Source organism: Poecilia reticulata, chromosome 5, assembly GCF_904066995.2.
Source record: "Poecilia reticulata chromosome 5, P_reticulata-male-v2, whole genome shotgun sequence".
Lineage (NCBI taxonomy): Eukaryota > Metazoa > Chordata > Actinopteri > Cyprinodontiformes > Poeciliidae > Poecilia > Poecilia reticulata.
The window spans coordinates 11,073,854-11,096,813 of record NC_088834.1 but is presented as its reverse complement, the minus strand read 5'-3'; the positions used below and the strand labels follow the sequence as shown (position 1 = coordinate 11,096,813).

Genomic DNA, 22,960 nt, shown 5'->3' with positions numbered 1-22,960 from the left:
AATTGTCAGAAATAAGAGCGAGGTTAAACTTACCACTGCCCCATTTGTCGTGGGTTTACTTGGGGTAGATTTTGACTTAACCCTAAAAATAGACCCTTTAGCTTAAATAATTCACTGTACTTAGACCCAAGAGTATAAAACCACATTCATTTTTCATGAAGAAGGCAGGATTCAACAAATGCATTTTGTGACACTGCAGCATTTAAAGTTACAAGTGATACAGACAAAAGTAAATGCTATTTTTAGAGCATTTGTATCTCTAGGTAAAGTACATCAGCACATCTTCATATATATTTTTTAAGATCCATTCAGAAAAAAAGTGTTGTGATTAAAATATGTTGCAAAAATTACAAAATGAACTTTCATGTGCAATTTAGATCTATGCTTAACTTACAATGTTGAATAAACTGGGCCGCTGTGGTTATTGTTTGCATTCTTAAAAGGAAATCATGAACACCAGAAAATGTTTGCTATAAGCATTGTAGTGAGTCATGAGGCACTGGTCATCTTACATTAAATGTACTACATTTAAAAACTCAAATTAAATACATACATATTAGAAACCATGTAATGTCTTTAGCTTAACCTCTGTTGAAAACATCTGAAGTTTAATACTCAGTTGGGGCAGCAGAATATGTTCTTACTCTATGCCTCCTCCTGGTGGAGGAGTAGAAAATGTCAGAATTTCAAAATGGTCACATTACTAGTAAATTATGTTTTGGTGTAACTGGTGCCTGCTCAGAACAGAATACTGAAAGCTTCATTGTAAGGATTTTTAATTCTTATTGCCTGAATTTATTTATGATTACAATAACTACAATGCATCTGGAAGGTAATCACAGTACCTAACATTTTACACAGCTCGTGTTTCTGCCTTTGTCCAAATTGGATTCATTTATTTCCTCATAATTTCACACACAAACACTGCATTATCACAAAGAGATTTCTTTTGATTGATTTTGAAAATTTCTTACAAATAGAAAATCAGGTATTCATAAATTTGGTTTAATATGTTATTGATCCACCTTTGACACAGCCTCAAGTCTTTATGAATTTGATGCCACCAGCTCAGCTCACCAATCTTCAGACAGATTCACTCATTCTGTTCCGTGGCTTTGTCAGGTTACAACCATTTTCAGAGACGTTCAATAGGATTCGAGTCTGGCTTGACCGTCTAGAACTATTCCGAGTGGTTCTGAAGCCTTTGGGATCTTGGTTATGTGCTTTAGGTTGTTGTCCTGCAGAAAAATGAACCGTCACCCCAGTCTCGGGATAAGATCGCTCAGTTCCTGCTGCTGCAAAGCATCCCCATAGCATTGTGCTGCCACCACCATGGCTTATCGTAAGGATGGTATTGGTCTGTTCATGAGTCATACCATGACCCCTGGCTTTCTTTATAGATAAGGAAAACTACCCTAAGGCCTTATAGAGATATCCGGGGCATAACTCAGACACCTAGATGTCTCCAAAAGGCTTCAATTATGATTCTTGGTGCCTCTTGAACAGATATTAGTTGTACACATGCATCAAGTTGGATGGGTGGTGGTTGGAGGGGAATTTGCAGAAATGTCCAACAAGGATTTAGTGATTGTGTTGCACATCCAGTAAAAATAAACATGAAAACAACGTGATACAGAAAAGAATTGACTACAATCTCATTTATAAACAAACATTCACTTTTTTTTTTAAATTATCATACTCAGTGGCACATTTCTTTAAATCACTATTAATTTCTGTGTAGTCTCTTTTCTTTTCTTACTCTCAGTTTTCATATTTTTAGCTTGGTGTGAATCTGCAGGCTTCAGCTTTTCTATCACTTTGTTGCTGGTGTACCTTGATTTTCCCCACTGAGGGCCAATAAAAGTAATCTATACTATATGTAAAATTCATGTCTAAATTCAAAGGCTGAAAGCTGGTTTTATTAAGACTGCATTCTGCTACTACTCCCAGTTATGGATTATCTCGAACTATGACTGAATAATTTTTTTTGGTGTTTTTGCTCTTCATAGAAGTTGCAATTTACTCAACATTTCTGCATAGCTATGGCACCTTCTAGGAGCAGCCGAATCAGCAGAACTGTTGTGGCCAATTGCTTAAGGTTCTCTCTGAAAAAATATGATCTGTGACCTGTGTTTAATCTTGCCAATCCTTTGAGAAGGACCTGTGACCTGTGTTTAATCTTGCCAATCCTTTGAGAAGGACCTGTGACCTGTGTTTAATCTTGCCAATCCTTTGAGAAGGACCAATTGCAGCCACTAACTATAAGTATCTGTTTTTCATCAACTAAATTTAACAACTGGCTCAGTTTAGCTTTGCTTCTCTCCCAGATGAAGCCACTAATAGAGACTCCTGGGCCAGAATTTGAATGTTGAGTTAAGACCAAAATATTTATTCCCCTGCAGATTTAGGTTCAAAAATTATCTTTGCAAATCTGCCAAAGTAACTCGTTTTTGGAATGGCCCACCCAGATCCCCAGCTTTAATCAAATAAAGTCCATACAGAAAGCCTGTGAGTTTTCAGCAGATCTAGAAAATAAATCTCTTCCTAGTTTTACAATCATGTAAACCACAGAACCAGAATGCATCTGTAAACTTTGTAGAATCAGAAAAGGTGTTTAAATTTTAATATGTTATTACAAAACAGCAGCTGCCCCTCTTCAAATTCTGAAGTACAAGTACGTTTTGTTACATTTGTAACGTCGATAGTCGAGCAAAAATAAGTGACTTGTGGGTAATTAGCATGCCCGTACAGCAGGAGGCGTCATTGGACTCAGTATTAACAAACTGCAAAAGCACCTTGCTTAAGATTGTGGGGACTGAGAGTATTGTTGGCATCTTGCAGCACATATTAAATCACCAAACATCCCATAAACTCCTTAGGAGTTTATGGATAAATATTTATTAAATGTTTATTTAACAGAACGGAGAGGCCTCTCGGAGCCGTACAGAGTCATGCGAAGTTGAAGGTGGCTTCTGGTTTTAGTCCGCTGTGGGAAATGACTAAATGGTGATTCGGCCTGATTATATCTTCAGTGTATTTATAACTACAAAGTCAAAACAGGTTTTTTTGACACTTCAAACCTGGACTAAATTGTTCTACACTAACAGAATTACTCAAACCCAGTTCTATGTGACTTCACAGTTACAATGTACAAATACTTTGCAGCAAATACCTCCATGTGATTATGTCAGGCAAATATTAGCAAACTACCAATTTAAATGCTAGAAATATATAGAAAGTAAAAGGCTAGAATTTAAAACCATGCTTTATAAATCTGGAAACTGGTGCAAAATAAGTGCAAATGCTGCACTCTTAAATAAGTCACATAAGTCAAAATGATGTATGTTTAGAGTTTAATGCAGGATAAATAAGTCTGCGTAGTTTTATAACTACAACTGGAAAAAGCTTCTGTCGTGTTTAAGTGGAAATTTAAATAAAAATGTCTGACAACTAAATGACATGACCAGCATGTCAACTTTCCATTTAAATTACTGTGATGTACAACTTACTCTTGAAATAAGACACAATTGACATATGTATGTATTGCACATCATCTTACGTTTGGGAGATGATCTTAAGTCTAATCATGCCTCCTTCTCTGTCACACATTATAACAAAAGATTGTGTGATTTTGTTACAAAACGTTATTCCCAGCCTCAGTTTAACAGTGTATAAATTCTTGGTAGCAAGCCCAAATCATAAGAAAGTCCCTTCTACTGTTTTGTATTTTCACTGCTGTCTTGCAGAGATTTTTCTGACCGCTCCTCCTCCCTGGATTGTTGTTCTTTTGTAACGCTGGAGTCAGAAAATCCTGGAGGAAATAAAAGGTTGGAAAAGGGATTGGAAAATGTTGATAAGCTGAAAGAAAAACAAAGTACCCGTATCTGTTAATCTCAGCATGAGATCACTCTGAAATGAATTAAGATAACAAATTAAATCAAAGTGATGGAGCCAAGATGCTTCGACTTTGCCAAAATGAGGCATATATTTCTTAAAACAAATCATCTATTAGACTGCAGCTGAAGTTTTTCAAAATTGTATTTCTGGTACCATTAATTATTTCTTTACATCAGAAAAAAACATGTTAGGATTGAATTGCTTTAAAATAGTTCAACAAAAGTGCCTATCTATATTTTTTTTCTTTATGTGAAGTATGGCTGCTGTCAGAGAAACCTACCATTTGAGCCACTCTCTTTCCATTTGAGCTTGTTGTCTTCTGTGTGTCGAGTCCAAGTCGAGCGAAAGCTCACCAGCTCAGCTGTGATGTGTGCCAGACTCCACTGCAGACCCCTGGAGCTCTCCTTCCAGAGATTACTGAGAGCAAATAACAATTGTCATTTATGCTCGTATTGATTTTCATGCTGACATTCAAATGAATCCTGAACACTAAAGCAGTCCAGACTTTTATGTGGACCCACCAGGAACAGATCAATCATATGTTGTTTTCCCACTGAACAAAAAGAGGAGGATCTTTAAACATGCTACATGCAATTAAATCATGGACTTTTCTTTAAGTATATTGTTGCTTTCATAATCATGTTTTCACACACTTCTTGAATTTCAAATATCTCAAAATTCATAGCTTTTGTCTTCCCTTTCTTAGATGAGCATAAATTTGGTGTGTAAGTATTTATAGCTTGTTGGTAATTTTCACCTTGTTAGGTCACAAGACAAAATACTATCTATCTATCTATCTATCTATCTATCTATCTATCTATCTATCTATCTATCTATCTATCTATCTATCTATCTATCTATCTATCTATCTATCTATCTATCTATCTATCTATCTATCTATCTATCTATCTATCTATCTATCTATCTATCTATCTATCTATCTATCTATCTATCTATCTATCTATCTATCTATCTATCTATCTATCTATCTATCTATCTATCTATCTATCTATCTATCTATCTATCTATCTATCTATCTATCTATCTATCTATCTATCTATCTATCTATCTATCTATCTATCTATCTAAAAAGTCTATCTTTTTTAAATTTTTACAATGAACATAAATATTGTCATCTCTTCCATGATCTCCCAGTCATTTTGGTAATTTATCCTTATATTTCCTTAAAAAAATACTCAGACAATTACGTCCAGTCAAGAACAAGTTTGCTCTTTTGTTTATTGATGACCTCATTTCTGTGCATTGATACCCTCCTTACATTCAATTCTGTTGAACAGCAACTAAACAAAAAATAATGTACATACTGTCACATCCTCTTTATTTCAGAAATGTGGGGTAAGATTATCTGCTGTGTCTCGCTCAGTTCGGACTTCCCTTTTTCAGCAGCTGTCGTTCTCAGCCTTGTATCGGCTATATTTTGTCGACAGTGCAGATGATGTTATTGTTAAGGAGACAACAGTCTAAGTGTCTACGTTATTTCTGCTGAGAAAGAGATAAGAGTCCTTGCTTGTTGCCTGTATAGAGCCCTCTGGCTCTAATAATAATCATACATATCCAAAATTTTATGATCAAGTAGCTGTGTCAAAAATGTTTGCAAATCAGTGCTGATTCACTTAAAATTCAAACGAAGGTTGGATTTATATAATAGATACAAGTCAAAGACCATATCTCAAGAGAAATAACTTTTAAAGTGTAAAGGCTTTAAAAGCCTTTACACTTACTGATCTTGTGAGATGAGTAAGTGTAAAAGAAGTATTTAGGTTTTGTTAATATTTTTTGTCTCTCCCTAATGCTTGCTCCTTGTGGTTTCCAGGTATTTAATATGAATTTAAATCCAGACCTTCATGTTTAAAACATAACAACTCTGGAAAGACTTTAATTCTTGATCCAACTTAAGAATCAAATGTAACTTCATACATAATTTTAGCAATTTACTTCATCCTCAGGTTAGATGATTGTAGCATGAAAACAACAGTCAAACATGAGAGGAAAATATTTTTTTCCTACAGTACCTGTGTCTGTTGCAGGGATCCGGGGGACCTGGGTTTTCCTCCACCAAGGGAATAACAATTTTCTCTGCCATTTCCGTCAACAGGGAAAACGTAGGATACACAATGAAGTCAATGAAACCTGTAAGGACAAATGTCAGCATGTCGTTACTGAGGTACCTACAGTAGATCACATTATAATTAATGTACTTTGAACTTTTGGGAGCATGAGTGGCACAACAACACATAGTAGTACTTAATTCTGAAGTGGAAGGGAAATGTTACACGGTTTTCCACATTTTTGCAAATACTAAAAACATTGACAGTGTGTCTGTAAATGGCACTTTTCAGGCTTTGCCACAGTCTTCATGATGCTGTTTGTTCACTAACAGCTGGTTTTACACTGGTTAAAACACAATCAGGTTGATTATATTTACTCTTTAAGCAGATTATCAAGGTAAGTCCTTGCAAATTTTTGGGAATAGTGTGAAAGAATTTGAAAAAAGTTCAAGGGGTGGGGATTTATAAAGGTGATTAGAGCTAATGTTCGTAAAGTACCGTTTGCATCAGTAAAAAAACAAAAAAAAAACACACATTTCAGAAGTTCAGAGTAAATGATTTTCTTCAAGTTTCTTCAATTTTGAAAAATAATGACAAACATAAAACCTGGCAAATAAGAACACGTGTTTGTTCTTCTACAGAGGCATTGTAGACAACAACTATATCCTGCTTAAAAGACAGGAGCATCATTGAGACATACCTATCTGGGACTCGGCTACTAAGGTACTTTTTCGATCACACAGTGGAGAGAAGGGAAGGCCGAGCTCCGCCTCTCTATCGCCCTCACAAAGATAGAGAGAACAAGAGAAGATTCAATGGCATCCCACACATGACCTGAAAATAACTTTCTATGGTTAGGTTATTCCAACAAACAACCAACTGAAACTTTTAGACGGAGCGTTTTGTGAGCAGGCGGTTCTGTGTTTTTAAAGGTACAAAAGAGCCTATTCAGAGTTTCCACATCTTGTTTTCACAGAGACAGGAAAACTGCCCAACATCTGTCAAAAAAAAAAAAAAACATTGTTAAAATAATTGCAAGTCTCACATCAGATTTAAGTCGAGGTAGCTTTTAAGGGAAACATGTTTGGCTTTTCAGATTACAGTGTTTGTAAACTGTCACTCATTTATAGATGCACACATTTATAAAGACTGACTTTCTTGTATTTACGTAAGGTGAATAATTACACTGTAGTTAAGACAAGTGCCATAAATATAGTGATGCATGTAAAATTATTGAAAACATTTCAAGTAGAGTGCATCTCAACTGTGTAAAGTTTTAATGGTCCAGTTGTACCCTGGAGCCCTGGTCTTTTTTGTCATTTCCTGCAATAACGTTGCCTCAAACCATACCAAAGGAAATTCTTAAATAAATCCCAATGATTACCAGAGTTTAAAGGCAACAAAACATAAACTCAGCATGTTTCCTAAAGGGGTTTCAGACCAAAATACTGTAAAATAAGTAAACTCATTTTCTGAGTACAGAAAAGCCACTAACATTACAGAAAATAAGCTCTTCCAGAAGTGTAATTCATACCTTTAAAGCTAGTCAGAGATTTTTGTTTTGTAAAAATAATATCTTTTAAGCTTTAGGAATTTTTTGCAAACTTTGCTGAGGTATTTACCACAAAACCGTGGCAAAACGGAACATAACCCAAAACGAGAACCAAGCAGTCAAAAGAAACATTCTTACATTGTTATTGTAATTTTAATGTGCCAAGCCATTTGTGAAAACTGATGCGTAGTCGAACCCAAAGTAGAAAACTGAGCTGAAGTCAGAGGTGAATTCTCTACTTTTTTTCTACAATGGGCATTTTTTCAGATCGTTTTGCAAAGATTATTGTCTCAGGTAGGTACTGAAATGATATCACAAGAACCAGATTAAGTTTGGATTTTTTCCCCTGTAATAAATGATCAGCCATTGGTGAAAAACTTATTTTTAACAGATATGTTTAAAAAAACATACATCTGTAAGGGAGCAAATATTTTTTACAGCACTGCAGGCGGCACCGGACGCTTGATTTTATTCACACGCTAACTATTTGGGGAAAGACTCAGATTGTAACGAGATGGAGAAATAAAAGAATCAAAGGAAGGATTCAAACATGCTTTATATTTCCAAAACTAAAAGTCCGACGTCACAGTTTAGCCTCTTTAGCAACATATGGTGAATATCAGTCAAAACAGGAAGCAATTGGAGAGATAGTGGAAAATGTTTATACAGTTGTAGTTATCAGAGACAGTTTGTGCATCAGCTGGTTTTCAGAGGATTTTTCTTTTTTTAAATAATAGGACATTTTACTGCCTTTTTTATTTGTAGATATAGATTTGCAAAGTTCTTAGCACATGACAGCATTGAAACTTGGTCATGTGAACTAGTGAAAAGAAGATTGAGTGATATTTCCACAACTTTCACTTTGTCCAGGATGAAGTGAAGCTTTCTAGGAATCCCTCTGTTGCAAATGATTAAATCAAATTACTTGTGCCAAAAATCTAATTGTTATAATTTAAATTAGGAGGAGAAAAAGTACAAAAAAAAAAAAAAAAGGTCTGTGTCAGATCAGCTCTATTCAGATGCCTACCTGCCTGAAAAACTCCTCCATTAAGGCTTTGGTCCAGCGAGAGTGCAGCGCCCAGGGCTTGGATGGATGACTGATGTCAGCCGTGTGCAGTAACAGAGACAACGCTTTGGGCTTATCCATCCTGATGGAAAAAGCATAATGCTTTGTTTATGTTGCCTGAAGACAAAGCAGTTCTGACACAGTTCAGAAAGTATAAGACACACAGTTATTTCATCCAGATTGTAGTTTGAAACATTTCAAACGCCTCTAAAGAGCCAATACGTAAGTTCTGGGTTTTGCACCTACCGCTCTTGTTGTTGTAGACAGGATTTCATTGCTTTTACTTGAAGTAGGTGGGAGGACATGTCAGTGGCCAAAACCATCTCTATAACAAGTGATCGCATCTCCCTGTAAACACACACAGACGTACACAGACTCGCAGTTTACTGGCCGGCCTTGAATGATGTGACGGAACCATATAAAGTAAAAGTGGCAGGCGGGAGAACTCTGTGAGGTTGCAACCTTTTTAACTTCACTGATGGATTTCCTTGTTCTCATGGTAACACTAACTGCAAAAGGAGCCTGTTGCGGCATGCTGCTGTGTTTATCTCTGCACAGCTCCACAGTGAATATTACAGCCGCACCGGGTGTGTGAAGTATGAAGCAAATGACTCCATTAACGCAGACGGTGCGGATATTGTAAATTATTTCCCGACACAAACTCCACTGATGATGTTTTAGGAGGCTTCGGTTTTACCTTAAAGTCAGCCATCAATCTTTACTGTAATGGAAACTCAGCATTGCAACATCATTATAAGGCCTGACAGATGCAGCTGCAGACTTAGTTGCTAGTGAACAGTTCGTCATTATAGGTAAAAATGATCCTTTACAGACTCTTAGGAAATTTAAGGTGAATGTAACGTGGTAGTTTAATCTACCGTCCATTTCCTATGCAGAACTGATGTAATTTACTGAGAATTGTGGGCCGTCTTTCTTAGACACACTACTTTAGCTCTGCCAACAAATTTTCTTTGGGACTGAGATTAGGACTTTCTGTCCTAGACCCGCTTTGTAATAAATATTTCACTTTAATTAATAAGGTCTTTATCCATTAGGGAGACCCAGTTGTGGCTGAAGTCTTATGATGCTGGTTCAACATTTCTCCATAGTGTTTCTTATTCATTAGCTCAATCATCTTGTGAAGTGCACCAGAATGTTCTGCAATAAAACACAGCCACAACAGCATGCCCCTGGGTTTCTCACACTCACAAACTTCCCCTTTGTTCTCCAAATGTAAAAATGGACATTATGGTTAAACTTCTATTAATTTTTTTTTTTGAGACTATAGAACCTGTTCCTGTTTACTTTTCATGTTGCCTTTGGGGTGATAGCTTCTTCCTCTCTCTGTAGCTTCTCAGCCTATGATGTTACAAGAATCATTTCACTGCTGCTTTGGTTGATAGACACATTTCTCAGCTAAATTAATAATACATAAAAAAATTACAGAATATAAACCAAGGAAAAATCAGGCACTGCTTTTGAATTGTTTTTCGAGGGTTTTAAGACCATCTCCAAGCAGCTCCAGTGATCACAGATGCATATCAGGTGAATCCATAATACTATGTCATGTTTAACATATTAAAGTAGTCTTGTGTCAGCTAATATAAATCATAAAGTCAGTTGAGATTTGTTTATTTTTTAGTTGGCAAGTAAACCAATAAAGAATAAATGTCACAGCCACAGTGCAGAAAACATTATGCACAGCTTATGTAGTATGATCTACCGGCATTTTATCTTTCGTGTTATCTCAAATTAACTATAAATGTTGATACATTTTAAAATAGAATGAACGTAATTATCTTACATCCACTCTTCTCGCGTCAAATTAATGAAGATGTTCATCTGGTCGTCCTGCAGCAGGCGAAATGCTGCACTTAGGTGATGACTTTCCTGCACAGATCTGTCGTTGTAAATCAGAGCAAACTCTGACCTGGAACACAGACAGAACGATAAAGACGAGTTGGTAATAAACAGAAAGTCTTGTGATATCCACGCTTTAAAATGCATAAATGAATAAAGATGCAGTCAAACAGTAAAGTGACTGTTTGGCATGGAGAGTTTGGAAAATGTGATTAAAAGTAAAAGCCTTAGGGAGCAATTAAATAACTGTGATGGCAAAACTATAATGATGAGTTTCACACTGAAGAGAGCGTGAAATGTTGGGAAAAAAAAGGTCAACCATGTGCATGAATGACTCACTATTTTAAAGGTAATTAACAAATTATTTGATTACCAGCTTTATGTTAGGGTCTTAAAATTAGAACTAAAGGAGATTATGTGAAATTTTTCAATCAAGACGATGGAGGTGACGGTGTTAGGAGTTCACCCCACAATTAGAGAGTTGCTGGTACGATTCCTGTTCTACCTGCCTCTGTCGATTAAGATACTTCAGCCCCCTTGAGGCTGGATGCATGAATGACTGTCATGTGAAGGGCATTAGCCATCTCTTGATAAAGCTCTTCACAGACACAAAGCCATTTACTATAAGGTTTTATTTTAAAGCCTCTGAAAAACTTTACACTTAAAAAAATGATTGGAAAAGAGCTACTATATGTTTGGAGATCTACAGATTCAGCAAACAAAGGCAGTTTTTACTTTTATTGTAAAGTATCCTAAAAGCGATGTTATTTTAAAGGGGGAAGTACTGAAAGTAGAAAAGTTAAAAGTAACTGTTGGCTGACAGCAATATAAAAACATAATAATATTACATTGGACAAAAAGAACATTAGTTTTCCAAGGCACTATATTATTTTAATGATAATTTGATGTCCGCAGAAACTGATCACAAACTGATAACTTAATCCAAGGAAGCATGACTGACATGGGAGAAAGCACAGAAAAGTAAAGCACTTCAGAAAATACTTAAAGAATTTAAAAGCATTTAAAAATAATAATTACCCTATAACATTATTCTTATGTTTAATAAATAATATTCTTATATGACTTTTACCCTCATTATAATTTTATCCTTATGATGTAATGAATGTTGATTGTAGACAGACATCCTTATGTTTCTTATTGTATTTCCAAAATAAGAAAAAGCACTTAAAATGGGTGCTTGGAGACTGTGTTGGAAAAATCTAAAAATACTGCTTTTCCCTCCTTAAAGCCATGTTTGCTTTAGAAAGATCTCACCTCATTCCCCAAATTCCTTAAAAGCTATATGTATATGTTTTTTCTTACTATTTCTGAATCTACTTCTATCTCTAGCTCTGTTTTAAAGTTTCGCAATGTGACATTTATGCAACAGGCACTTTACAAACAATACACAAGGTTTATAATAGATGGCGCAGGAAATAAAGCCGACCTTGTGTGGATGTGAAAGTTGTTTGTGGTTCCCGTGTGTTCGAAGTCGTGAATGGCTGCAGCAAACAGGGAAGCCATCACTTCCAGCTCTGTCAGCCAGTGCTTGGTGAACAAAAGGGACACAATTAAATGGATAAGCAACATGTCAGGTCTGAACAACGTAAGAAGATGCTTTGCATACAAAAAAAAAGGAAAAAGAAACATCAGAATAACCAAGACTTTGCTATGATTTTTCTTAGAAATGGAAAAAATAAAGTATGTCGAATCTCAAACTTTTGGGGGCATTCTATACACATGCTGGCTGAAATTAGATTTTTAGAGGAACTGGAACTGATTTATTTTTAAGTAAAATCTTGGGCTCCTCTTTAAAGAACAAAGTCCCCCGCATCATGTTCAGTTAATGGATGAAAAAATTAATGAACCCTTTTCAATTCAAGTCAGTCACAACATCAGACACAATTTTGCCAGTAAGAATCCCTGATTCCTATTTCGCCTCTAAGGAAGTGCTTTTGTATAAAAATGTCTTTGAATGTTGAATGTTTTAATTGTACATTCAGTCGAGGATCAGACTATTGAAAGCACCACTTTGAAATAAATTCTCTTTAAGCCACTCAGCGCTGACCCAGAAATCATTGATCATTTACAGAGTCTGACACTCAAAGGATAAATCAGAGGGTTGTTGACACATGAGCGAGAATACAGAAAAAAAACAAAGTAGAAAAATATAATTTCATCGATGCGTGTTATGTAATTTGTTCCTATTTCTGAATCACAGACAAAATGTAAAACAGAGAAGATGAAGAAAGATGGGTTTTGTGGGCAATATTAGCCACAAACATCCCTCCAAAAAACAGATGATTGAAAAAAAAGTGGGTGAAGTCAGTAATAATTTTTGAGTGAACGGTACCACGAGTCCGGAGCGCAGCAGCAGACAGTGCATGGTCTGAGTCACATCGGCTGCATGAAGGAGGTTGTGATATGGATTATTGTATTTGCAGTATCCTTTTTCCAGGGCAGATAGGAATTCAGTCAGGCATGAGATGGGAATCTAGAGAAAGCATTATGTAATCAATTAACATCTGTGCCTGGATTAAACTCAGAAAACAACCTGAATTAGGTAAAAAGGTCAAATAACGCACATGATGCAAAGAAGATCATTTTCAAAATGGAACAATCTTTCTATCTGATTATTTTCTACGCATTACACACAATTAGCGGTGAGAGTTCATGTCTCTCTGAGGGACATTTTGTCCAACCTCATGCTCGCACGTTAAAAATAAATTTGCTAAAAGTCAGCTCGATACAGCATCAGTTACAGACCTTGAAGCGGCTGTTGAGGTCATATCTTGTGATCAGTTCAAAGAACAGAGTTTGTAGTGCGTGATCAGAGCTAGCGGAGTTCAGAGCAAAAACATCAAAGCTCCAACGGTCCACATCCTGAAGAGAAAGAGAGAAAAGTAGCAGCCCCACTGGAGCATACCTGCACTGATCCTTTTTCTAAGAATGTGCCATTTATCAAATAAACATGCTGCACACTCTGAGGTAGCAGGTTAGTGTGGACTTACCCTAAGGCAGTTTACGACTGCCTCAGGTTGGTCTGGCATAGTTGATGTGTAGGCCCTCTTGAACATCCTGGAATAATGCAGTGTTTATCTTGAGTTCAGTTAAAGTTCAGATGTTGACATTGTGCAGCAAACTTGACTCTGGAGGTGTTTATACTAATCCCCTAAAGCCTCTGCCCTCAGTGTAAGAATGTTTTCCAGGAAATAAATGAAGGCTAATGTTTCACAGTTTAAATCTGCAGTTGTAAAATGAACTTAATGAATGTTACGAGTTGGAATACTGGGAGAGGAAACAAATAATTTACAGCTTTAGCGAAATGGTATAAGGAATACAGCCAAGTGGTTCTATTAGTTTCCTGCAGGAGGTTGTGCTGTTAGCGAAACACCCACTTATACCCTTGAATTGATGACACAGATCCAAACGGAAAGTTTGAACTAGCATACCTCTCCACAAATATGCCAGCCTGCACCGCATGCACAATGCTGCGAAACTTGGGCTTCTCATCTGAGCGTCTCAAAGGCCGTCGAATCCTCTGGGTGAAGGTGGACGCCAGCCAGTCAGTGACCTCCGATGGGACCCCGTCTGACTGCAGCTGCTGAAGATCGTCCTCTGTCTCCAGACACTGTCTAAGATCACACATTGATTATTTGAAGGGAGACAGAAGTAAGGTCATAAAATGATAAAGGAACAATCTGTTCTCGTTGGACTAATTCCTGATCGTAAAGGTCAACGTATTGAATAACAAGTCAAACCTTGGCTCATGGAAACTATGCACTCTTTTTGTCTGCATTTCACACAGACAGCCACTCACTCCTCCCAGGTGACAGGTAAAGGATTAGCCTGCGTGTTTCCAACTCTGTCAGCAGGGGTGCTGGGGTCTCTACCTTTTTCTTCGAGCAAGCAGGGGAAATCGTTGGTGTCATGCAGTTCCACCACCTGTCAGCTATCAGTCCTTTGCAGGTGACGCATGATGATTCTTTCAAACTGATGCAGAGTTTTATTTGTCTGAAGTAGTCGTGAGTGCTCATATCATCCACTCCAACTTAGTTGGTGTGCAACTCTATGAAACATCCAGAGTGAAGGTAAAACTTTTCTTATCTGGACTTTTCAAGATTTTATAGGTTTGCAAATCATACATCTAACCTTAGAAATGGCAAATGTAAACCATTTGTTTACAGTTATAACTAAACAAATTGTTGAAAGTGAGCAAACCACATAATACAATAACTTACTGTAAAACCAAATCTGTTCTTTGAATGTCCTGAGGTACTTCACATGTCAATACAAATACCATTTGAGATAAACTGTTTAAAAGGGATAAACTGTTTAAAATTGTTTAAAAGGGAAAATGTGATTATTATTTAGAGAAATCCTGTTATTGATTCAGATGTTCAGGAGTTAATACTGGCTTAGCAGAGAAAAACATATTGCTGACACAGACTTTTTATTTGTACATTTGTAAACCTGACCTGTGGTGCAGCTGTTAAAATATTAGGGGCGTCCTCTTGGTGTGGTGCACCTAAGCAGCTTCGTAGTTTGATTCTGACTGGAGCCAGCTCTGTTATGTAAACAGGGTTAGGGTTGTTTTTTTTTTTAACAAGCATCATGAACGCGTTGACGTACCTTGATAAAATTGATAAGGATTGTGGTCTCCTCAGCTGTAAAGTAAATCAAGTTAGGCTGCAGGATTATTTGTAGATTTTAGTTTTCACTGAAGACGCATTTTATCCCTTAATCCATACATTTTTGCAGTCATTTAGCTTTATTTTGCTTAAGCAATATAGTCTTTATAAAGCCAAAGCTGCAGCTACATAACAATAAGTGCTACTTGGGACATCAGACCACATCTTAAACGGCAATTTTCAAAAAGACATTGAGCAAATAATTTCTTCCCTTTTTTACCGATTAATTGCACACAGTTTATTTGAACAATTTCCATAAAACTCCACACACTTTGATAAGGATCGGTCTGCTGAGCAGCCGAGTCGGGTAGGCTGGATCGGCACATAACAACCTTACATAATGAGTGCTACTGCGATTTGAAGGCTCCCGCAGTTTTGTGAATCACATATATTTCTGTGATGTTTTTTTTTATTGGAAAATACAAAAGAAACTACAATAAAAGACTTCCTAAAAAAAGCATAGCACACGCTCATTTGCAGGTAATCTTGCCAGTTTTATTCCAACAAGACTGAGATGGAAAGTAAAAACAGCATTAGCTCTTTTTACACTGATGGAAAAAAAACACATAAACCTAACTTAGTTTAGTTGTTGCTCCTTGATCAGTGGCTTGTGGTTCACGCTGTAAAAGTATGTCCCATTGCAATTTTGAATTTGAATTGTGTTAAGAGCCTCAAACAGACTGCAGACTCTTTCAGCACATCAAGTTCAAAAGGCTCAGAAATCAAGAATCTCAAGGGAATAAATCTTGAAAATTGTAAAATTAGATTTTTGGCCTGTAACACTGAATGCACAATTTACCACCCAATCTAGTCAGCATCAATAAGGATTTTTGTATTTTCATTTATTTTTTATTTTTTTCAATATTACATGACTCCTGTGTAAAATGCCACGTTAGGACACAAAATTGTAAATATATGTAAGTCCCATGAACGTTGGAGTAGATTTTCTTTTTAAACTATAAACGTGATTGGTGACCTTGTTTCCTCTCCTGGAGCAACAATTAAATGTATATTTGGATCTTCTTTGAATTTCTATTTATTGTCTTACCTCGATCCATCAAGATATACTGCCTCCAGTAACGATGCCGTGAAATCCAAGTTTTTTTTTATTTCTTCAAAATCGACATCCTTCTCCTCGATCTGCTTTAGCATGCTTCTCAGCCTGAAACCAGAAAGCACAATCAAGTTATGGGGAACTCACATTCAGCTAAATAAAATGGTAGATTGACCGGCTAAATGTACCGGCGCTCACAACAATTGAGATTAAGGGGAACAGTTGGAGGTAATAAAAACCTTTTGAAGAACTTTGCATTGCATGACGCAGTCCTTTATAAATTAACTTAAACTTCAAGAAATTCAATGAAATAAAAGCTTTATAAATTGACAGCTCTTTCTTTTTGCCATGGTCGAGTGAAAAGTGCAGTGCAATCTCAACAAGCAGAAATGCATCATTGGGAAATTACATAAATGTCAAACTATCCAGAGACAGCCGGTGGTAAAAGGGCACCATCAGAGCCAAGTTTTCCATGAGAGGGAAAACATTCCCTTGTTTAGGGTATTATGTAACAAAGATTAAGTCAGAATATACTGAATAAAGAAAAAATAACCCTGTTTGAATTTTGAGGGCCTTTCAGACCAAATTGCTCACTCCAAATTAGTTTTGAAACTTTTTAATCACGTTATGAGTGAGAACTGGAGGGAAAAAAATAAGTCCCCTGCAGTGGAACAAAAACCAAATGCTTGCAGCATGTGTCACCTACATTTTAACCACCTCCTGGTTTTGGGCTTAATTTCAAATGTGTTGAGACGTGATAAAGAAAAAAAACGTTGTCTCGGTCCGCAAAAATTGCAATCTGTTTGGAAACAAGACTATTTTACAGTCGTAACAATCATCTGCCATTAAGAATTCTTCTAAAACACCCTCATTAACCACCCGTATGGCGTTGAAACTGCGCTGGGCTTATATGAGGGAGCCAATTCCTGTGGATGAGACGCTTGCAGCTTTTTCAAGTGTTTATCACACTGGCAGGAGCTTTCAAAAGCTGTGGAGTCATAAAAATAGCATGCCTCAGAATGCCACGGCTCACTTTCAATCTCAAGTAATCTCTCCTGATAAGCTAGTCTTTTTTGTTTTGACTGGCCAGAGGTGGAGGACCTCTGACAGGACTTTTGTGGGATATCACTAGTCAAGAAGGTTCATATAACCGTGTGCATAGAAAAACAAAATAGAAATCCGCTTTCGGCAGATAATTTGGTCAGTCTGTGTTGTATGTCATCCTTAATATAGTATTAGTTGCAATGTGTGGCAGATCAGCCGCAGAATTATTTCACTTTCTCTATCTTTTGCAAGTAGATCAAGAAAAAACAATACAATTGTCATACATGAGTAAATCAAATATAAGAATTTGCATCCAACCTGCAACCCGTGTGTTGTTAAAATGCATCTGAGAATTATATATTACCCCTAAAGCTTTGAGCTGTGACCCTTACGTACAATTATACATCAGTGTGTAACCAAAACAAAAACCACATGACCCACCACCTCTGCAGCAGCTTTTCCTCCCACACCAAAGGCATGGGGCAAGACAAGTGTTTACTCCTGCAGCCAAAGTGAGTAGAAGAACTTTTCTAAGAAATCCACTTACACCTAAAGCAAACAGCAAGCAAGCAATTTTTTAGGGTAGAAAAATACTATCTGGTTCTTTGCTCCTACGTGGCGGGCCTAATATCTGCTGAAACCATCTGTACCAGAGTTTTTTTATTGAGTCACAAGTTTCCATTTCTGCAAAACAAGAAACCGCCACCTGGAGAGATATGAAACTTGTGGGAAAGAACATTTGCTGTGCCTCCAATTCAGCACTTTAGCATTTTCTGTCTTATAGTATATGCAGATGTGGAATTCAGTTTAAGCGTATAATGTCATCTTGTATTAATGAAAACCCTACGTCTTACCTAGAGATAGGTATTTGGAGCCTTTTCTTTCGAATTCGCACCAGTTCAGCCATTCCACAATCAAGCTCTGTTCTAATCGACCCCAGAGTTTAATGAAAAAAAAAGTAAAGTTGATGAAAAGGAAAGTTGGTTTAAAGGAGTAGTAAGCTGAAAAGTTCTGCAAACCACCAACGCAAACTTTATGAGCCCTGAAACAGCTGCAGCAGCTCTCCCACCCACTTCTGGGGGGACTTACTCCACTTCTCTCTGATTGGTTAGTCAGCCCCAAACTGTGTCAGTATGAGTCTGCTTGAGTGCGTGTGTGTGAAAGAGAGAGAGTGAGAGAGAGAGAGAGAGAGAGAGAGAGAGAGAGAGAGAGAGGGAGAGAGAGAGGTGCTGTTTTTATTTCTTCAGTGACTGAGTGTTTGTGTATCTGTGTACACCCGTTGTATGAAGTGTGAGAGAGTTGACCTCACTTACTGATGAAGTGTTGACTGCAAAGCTTTCAAGCTGTGCATGCGCATGTGCATGCGCATGTGCATGCGTACGCGCGTGTGTGTGTGTGTGTGTGTGTGTGTGTGTGTGTGCGTGCGTGCGTGCGTGCGTGCGTGTGTGGGGGTGTGTGTGTGTGTGTGTGTGTGCGTGTGTGTGTATAGCCAAATCTCAAAGGAGAATTTTCCACCACAGCCACGAATCAGGGAACTGCACAGGGAGGCTTTCACTGACACCCAAAACCAAAACACACAAACAAATATTGTCTAGGAAAGACAATCCACAATTTAGACCATCTAGTTTGACTGAAAATGTTACATAAAATGCCTTGCCAAAGTTTTACACATGCCATGACCTTTTCAACATGTTCTTATGCTACAGTTTAAAATGTTAATACACTAACATACAGACATACATACAGAGTACAACGGCAAGCCTGTGAGGGTTTTTTTCTACCAGTTTTGCATGTTTGGAGGGTTTTTTATTCTTTGTTTTCAAAGTAGCTCAAGCTGAGTCTGATTGCATGAAGAGCATGTGCAAACACCAATTTTCTAAAATGGATTAAGGGGTTGGCTTTGACTAGACCATTCTGACACATGCATATGATTTGATCTGAACCATTCCATTACAGCTCTGACTTTATGCTTAGGTTTGTCCTGCTGGAAGGTGAAGAGATTTTAAAGTTTCTGGTGGATTTTCTTTGAGGATTGCCTGTACATCCTCCCAGTAGTTCTGATCGGCTTTGTTGTTACTACTGAAGAAATGCATGACCACAGCATGATGCATCCACTACCATGTTTCACCGGACTGTGTGTTCACATTGACGTGAGGTGCTAGGTTTAAGTTTTTTGCCAAAAACTTTAATATTTATACCAATCATGTGACTTTTGAAAGCAAATGGTTGCAATGGATTGTATTTAGGTGTGTCAGATTCAAATCAGCTTATTAAAACAAAACAACAACATGAAACATGAAAACATGAAAGAGTAATTTTACTTTCACGTTAAAATTGTGTCACTTTATGTGTAATGTGACAAAAGGTGGGGAAGTTGAGGAGAAATTATTTCTTGTGCAGGGAACTGTAAAATAAAAAAATACATAAAATATAGCAGTAAAGTCAAAGTAATTAATTAGTGCTTATGTGTGGCACGAATAAATGTCAACAGAGTGTTTTGAGATCCGTAAAGAGAGCATGCATGACTAAAAATGGACTTTTATATCTTTTTAGGCCCCATATAAGGACATCAGACAATTGTGCAACACAGTGTAGACAGCAAAAGTTGTTTCTGAACACTTTACAGTTGTAGATCCTAAATCTATTAGTATATTTATAGTGTTGTGAAAGCAGTCTGACTGCTTGGCCTGGGAAAACCCCTGCCTGCTGTCCGTCTCCTGCCTTGCCTGTTGGGTCAGAGTGACTCTCATGCTCCCATGCTCTTTGACATGCCACAACAAATGGTGGACAAGGAGAGAAGTAAAATCGAAACTTGTTACTCTTCATCCCCTGTGTAACGCAAACGAAATATAAGAAGACAAAGCACAAAAAGACTTCTACTCACAAAAAGTGTTTCACTTCCTTTCAGGGTTTTTTTTAACTTGTCATTTTTTAAGCAGACGCCTCTTTGATTGCTATCTTTTCACAAACTAATGTGAGCCATTTGTTATTCACCAGCTCATTGCAAAGAAAGAGAGGGTGAGGGAGAAAGTGAAAAGAGCAGAGAGGAGAAAGAGGGTAAATCATTTCTGGTGAAACACAAACTGTGAAAAGTTTCACAACATGACAGTCAGATAACTGTTTTTTTTTTTCTAAAATCTTGGTTTGTTATTGTGTTGCTCAGGCATTTAGATGCCTGCACAAAATATTTTTATTTAAAGTGTCCATTCAGTAAAATTAGAATACACTGAGGTATTATCAGAGAGTGAAAGTCTAACAGTGAAATTTCTTACATTTGAATATGTTAAAAAAACACATTTATTGACTTAACAGTGAATAGATTACAGTAAAAGTTTTGTTTTCCTTTAAGTCACACCTTGGTCTTTTAAAATCCATTAAAAATCTGACAGAAAAGAGAGAAATCAAGTGTTTCTTGTCTATAGCTGAATGATCTGAATTAAATTCCAAAATTTTAATATAAAATATCAAAAAATATGTAATGTCTATTGGCCTTAAGGAATTAAAATATGTATTTTTTTCCAGTGTAATAAAGCAGCAGTGAATGGGACTTCAAACACAAATATGCATAAACAAATTCATTGTAACGTTTTCCATAAACCTCATTTGGATGGATATGTTTTTCAGTATTGTTTTCATTCAGAGGCGTTAGTTGCGTCAGCTGTAAGGCTCATGAGACAGAAGTACAAAGGATCAAAATATTTTGTTTTTATGCAGTTTTTTGGTTTACTTTCTCATATTGTCTTCCATTGAGCAAAAAGTTAAAGTCAAGTTTGTTGCTAAAATAACAATACAGAAAAATAAAATACAGGCATCATGTATTTTCTAAGTAACTGAGAGAAAAGTTAAAAAAGGCTTGCTCATGTCTGAGGCTCTATTTGAAAAATAGCTTTAAATGGGTTTAGCAAAACCAAAATAGGTATCTGATTTCCACTGACAACAGCAGTGTAATTATTATAATGTGGACTTCACCTTGATAGGTCAAACTAACACAATACCCAAAAGACTCATTGTTAAAATAATAAGTCTTGATAGTTATAAATGACAACATCAAATGCAGTTTAAAATTCAATATTTTAATGAAAGTAAAACTAGTAAAAGAGAAAGCCTTACCGTTCCAGAGTCATCATCCACGTCACGACGGTCAGATTTCTATCAGATCTTCTGTGTATCTTGCAAGCAGGTGTCATAACTCCTTTTTCCAGATCACGTACATGTGTGTATTTGTCAGTGTTGTACAGAAGCACAGAGTGAGTTTATTCCTCTATGTGTCTCTGTAAATCCAACACGTGGTTATTTGATGTGTGTAACCTGCTGCAGTTCTCAGTGCCTTTGACGCTCACACTTTCACATAGCTCTCCTCTGTGTATTGAGGAGTCTGTGTGTGGTTTGTGTTAAAGTGTGTGTGTGTGTAATCCTTAGTGCATAACAACTCAACAGAAGAGGCACTGTGTCACCAACACCATCAGCAGAGAGTCCGTATGTTGGGACCAGAGTTTCCATCATTAACTGTCCCACTGGGTCTCAGAACTTGGAGTCGCAAGGAGAACAGTTTGTTTGCATGCAAAACTTAAACATGCAGAAACGTTACAAGGTAACAGTTGCTTTTCTGCATGTCTACCTATTCTAGGATTTTACAGAACACAATCTATACGACAAATGATTATTTTAAAAAGTTAAAATTGTACACTCAAAATGCAGCAAACACAATATCTGGCCAAGTATTTCACCTGCTTAAAGTTAAGTGGAAACATATTTGCAGCCCTCCAGATTTCTTATCTTGCTCCTTTTTCCATATTAGATGAATATAACATGATGAAATACAAAACATATGTTGTGTCATTATTTCATAAATAAAGATAAAAAGGGACAATTATGCAAACATTCGTGGCTCCACGTTAAAAAGAAGAAATTGTCCCTAATTGCTGGCTAAGTGGTCTGATAAACATTTGTCATCAAGCATTTGTGATGACAAGTTTCATGTTGTTTAAATTGTTGTGAAGAAATTTTGGTCCACTCTACTTTAAATAATTTTTCAAAATCCATCCACATGTTTTCCAAAAATCTCAATTGGCTTTATTTGCAGTCTTTGAGAAAGACTCTTGTTTAAAATAAATCCAACGACCAAATATTTTAAAAAAGCCAAGCAAATAGTTTGATTTTCAATTAAACACTGTTACCAAGAAATGAGCCAGCATTCTGTAGTGCATGTTCTGTACAAGTTACAGCTTTGTTGACACAACTAACAGTGGCACATTCACACTATAGTTCCGGAAATAGAAGCAAACCATTCCTTTAAAACTTGACAGAATTTGAAAATAGCATGAAGTTTCTCCCAAAGCTTGGACTTAAATAGCAACGAAACTTCCTGATTTATGCTGACTCTCTTAACATAAAAATAGGAAAGTATACTAAGCTGAGTTATGCTAATGTGTGCTGCATTGCAAAAACAATGTTAAGCAAACATTAGTCCACTGCTATAGCAATTCTGCTTCTGATTCTGCAATGTTATTCTTTGACGTGTTGTTTTCATGCTTTCTCCTCTGTGTATTCATGCAAATGTTCCCTCTAGTGGGAATCAAACCTCTTCAGTCCTCAAGAGGAGGCTCAGCCTAAGATACTGAAAACCTAAATACACTCGCCAAGACACTCACACACACACACGTGGACCTACACATAAATGCTTGAGCTAGATAAATGTGAAACTGAGCTGACACACAGCAGCTGCAG

General features: G+C 36.8%; 1 protein-coding gene across 4 annotated transcripts; it reads right to left on the bottom strand.

Moving 5' to 3' along the window:
• Positions 1 to 3,336: 3,336 nt before the first annotated feature.
• Positions 3,337 to 21,481, bottom strand: LOC103464421 (dual specificity calcium/calmodulin-dependent 3',5'-cyclic nucleotide phosphodiesterase 1B). 4 transcript variants are annotated; one of them, XM_017304907.2, is made up of 14 exons: positions 21,344 to 21,481; positions 16,184 to 16,297; positions 13,897 to 14,079; positions 13,456 to 13,522; positions 13,211 to 13,327; positions 12,798 to 12,938; positions 11,892 to 11,992; positions 10,389 to 10,514; positions 8,831 to 8,932; positions 8,546 to 8,666; positions 6,667 to 6,748; positions 5,931 to 6,048; positions 4,178 to 4,314; positions 3,337 to 3,858 (listed from the first exon to the last, which is right to left on the bottom strand). In XM_017304907.2, the coding sequence occupies exons 1-14, from the start codon at positions 21,418 to 21,420 to the stop codon at positions 3,662 to 3,664; spliced, it is 1,683 nt and encodes a 560-aa protein (XP_017160396.1). In that variant the 5' UTR covers positions 21,421 to 21,481; the 3' UTR covers positions 3,337 to 3,661. The 4 variants fall into 4 exon arrangements, with proteins under 4 accessions (XP_017160396.1, XP_008406727.1, XP_017160397.1 ...); XM_008408505.3 differs by having other exon boundaries at positions 3,337 to 3,811; positions 21,344 to 21,473; XM_017304908.2 differs by lacking the exon at positions 21,344 to 21,481 and adding an exon at positions 18,088 to 18,313.
• Between the last annotated feature and the right edge of the window lie 1,479 nt (positions 21,482 to 22,960).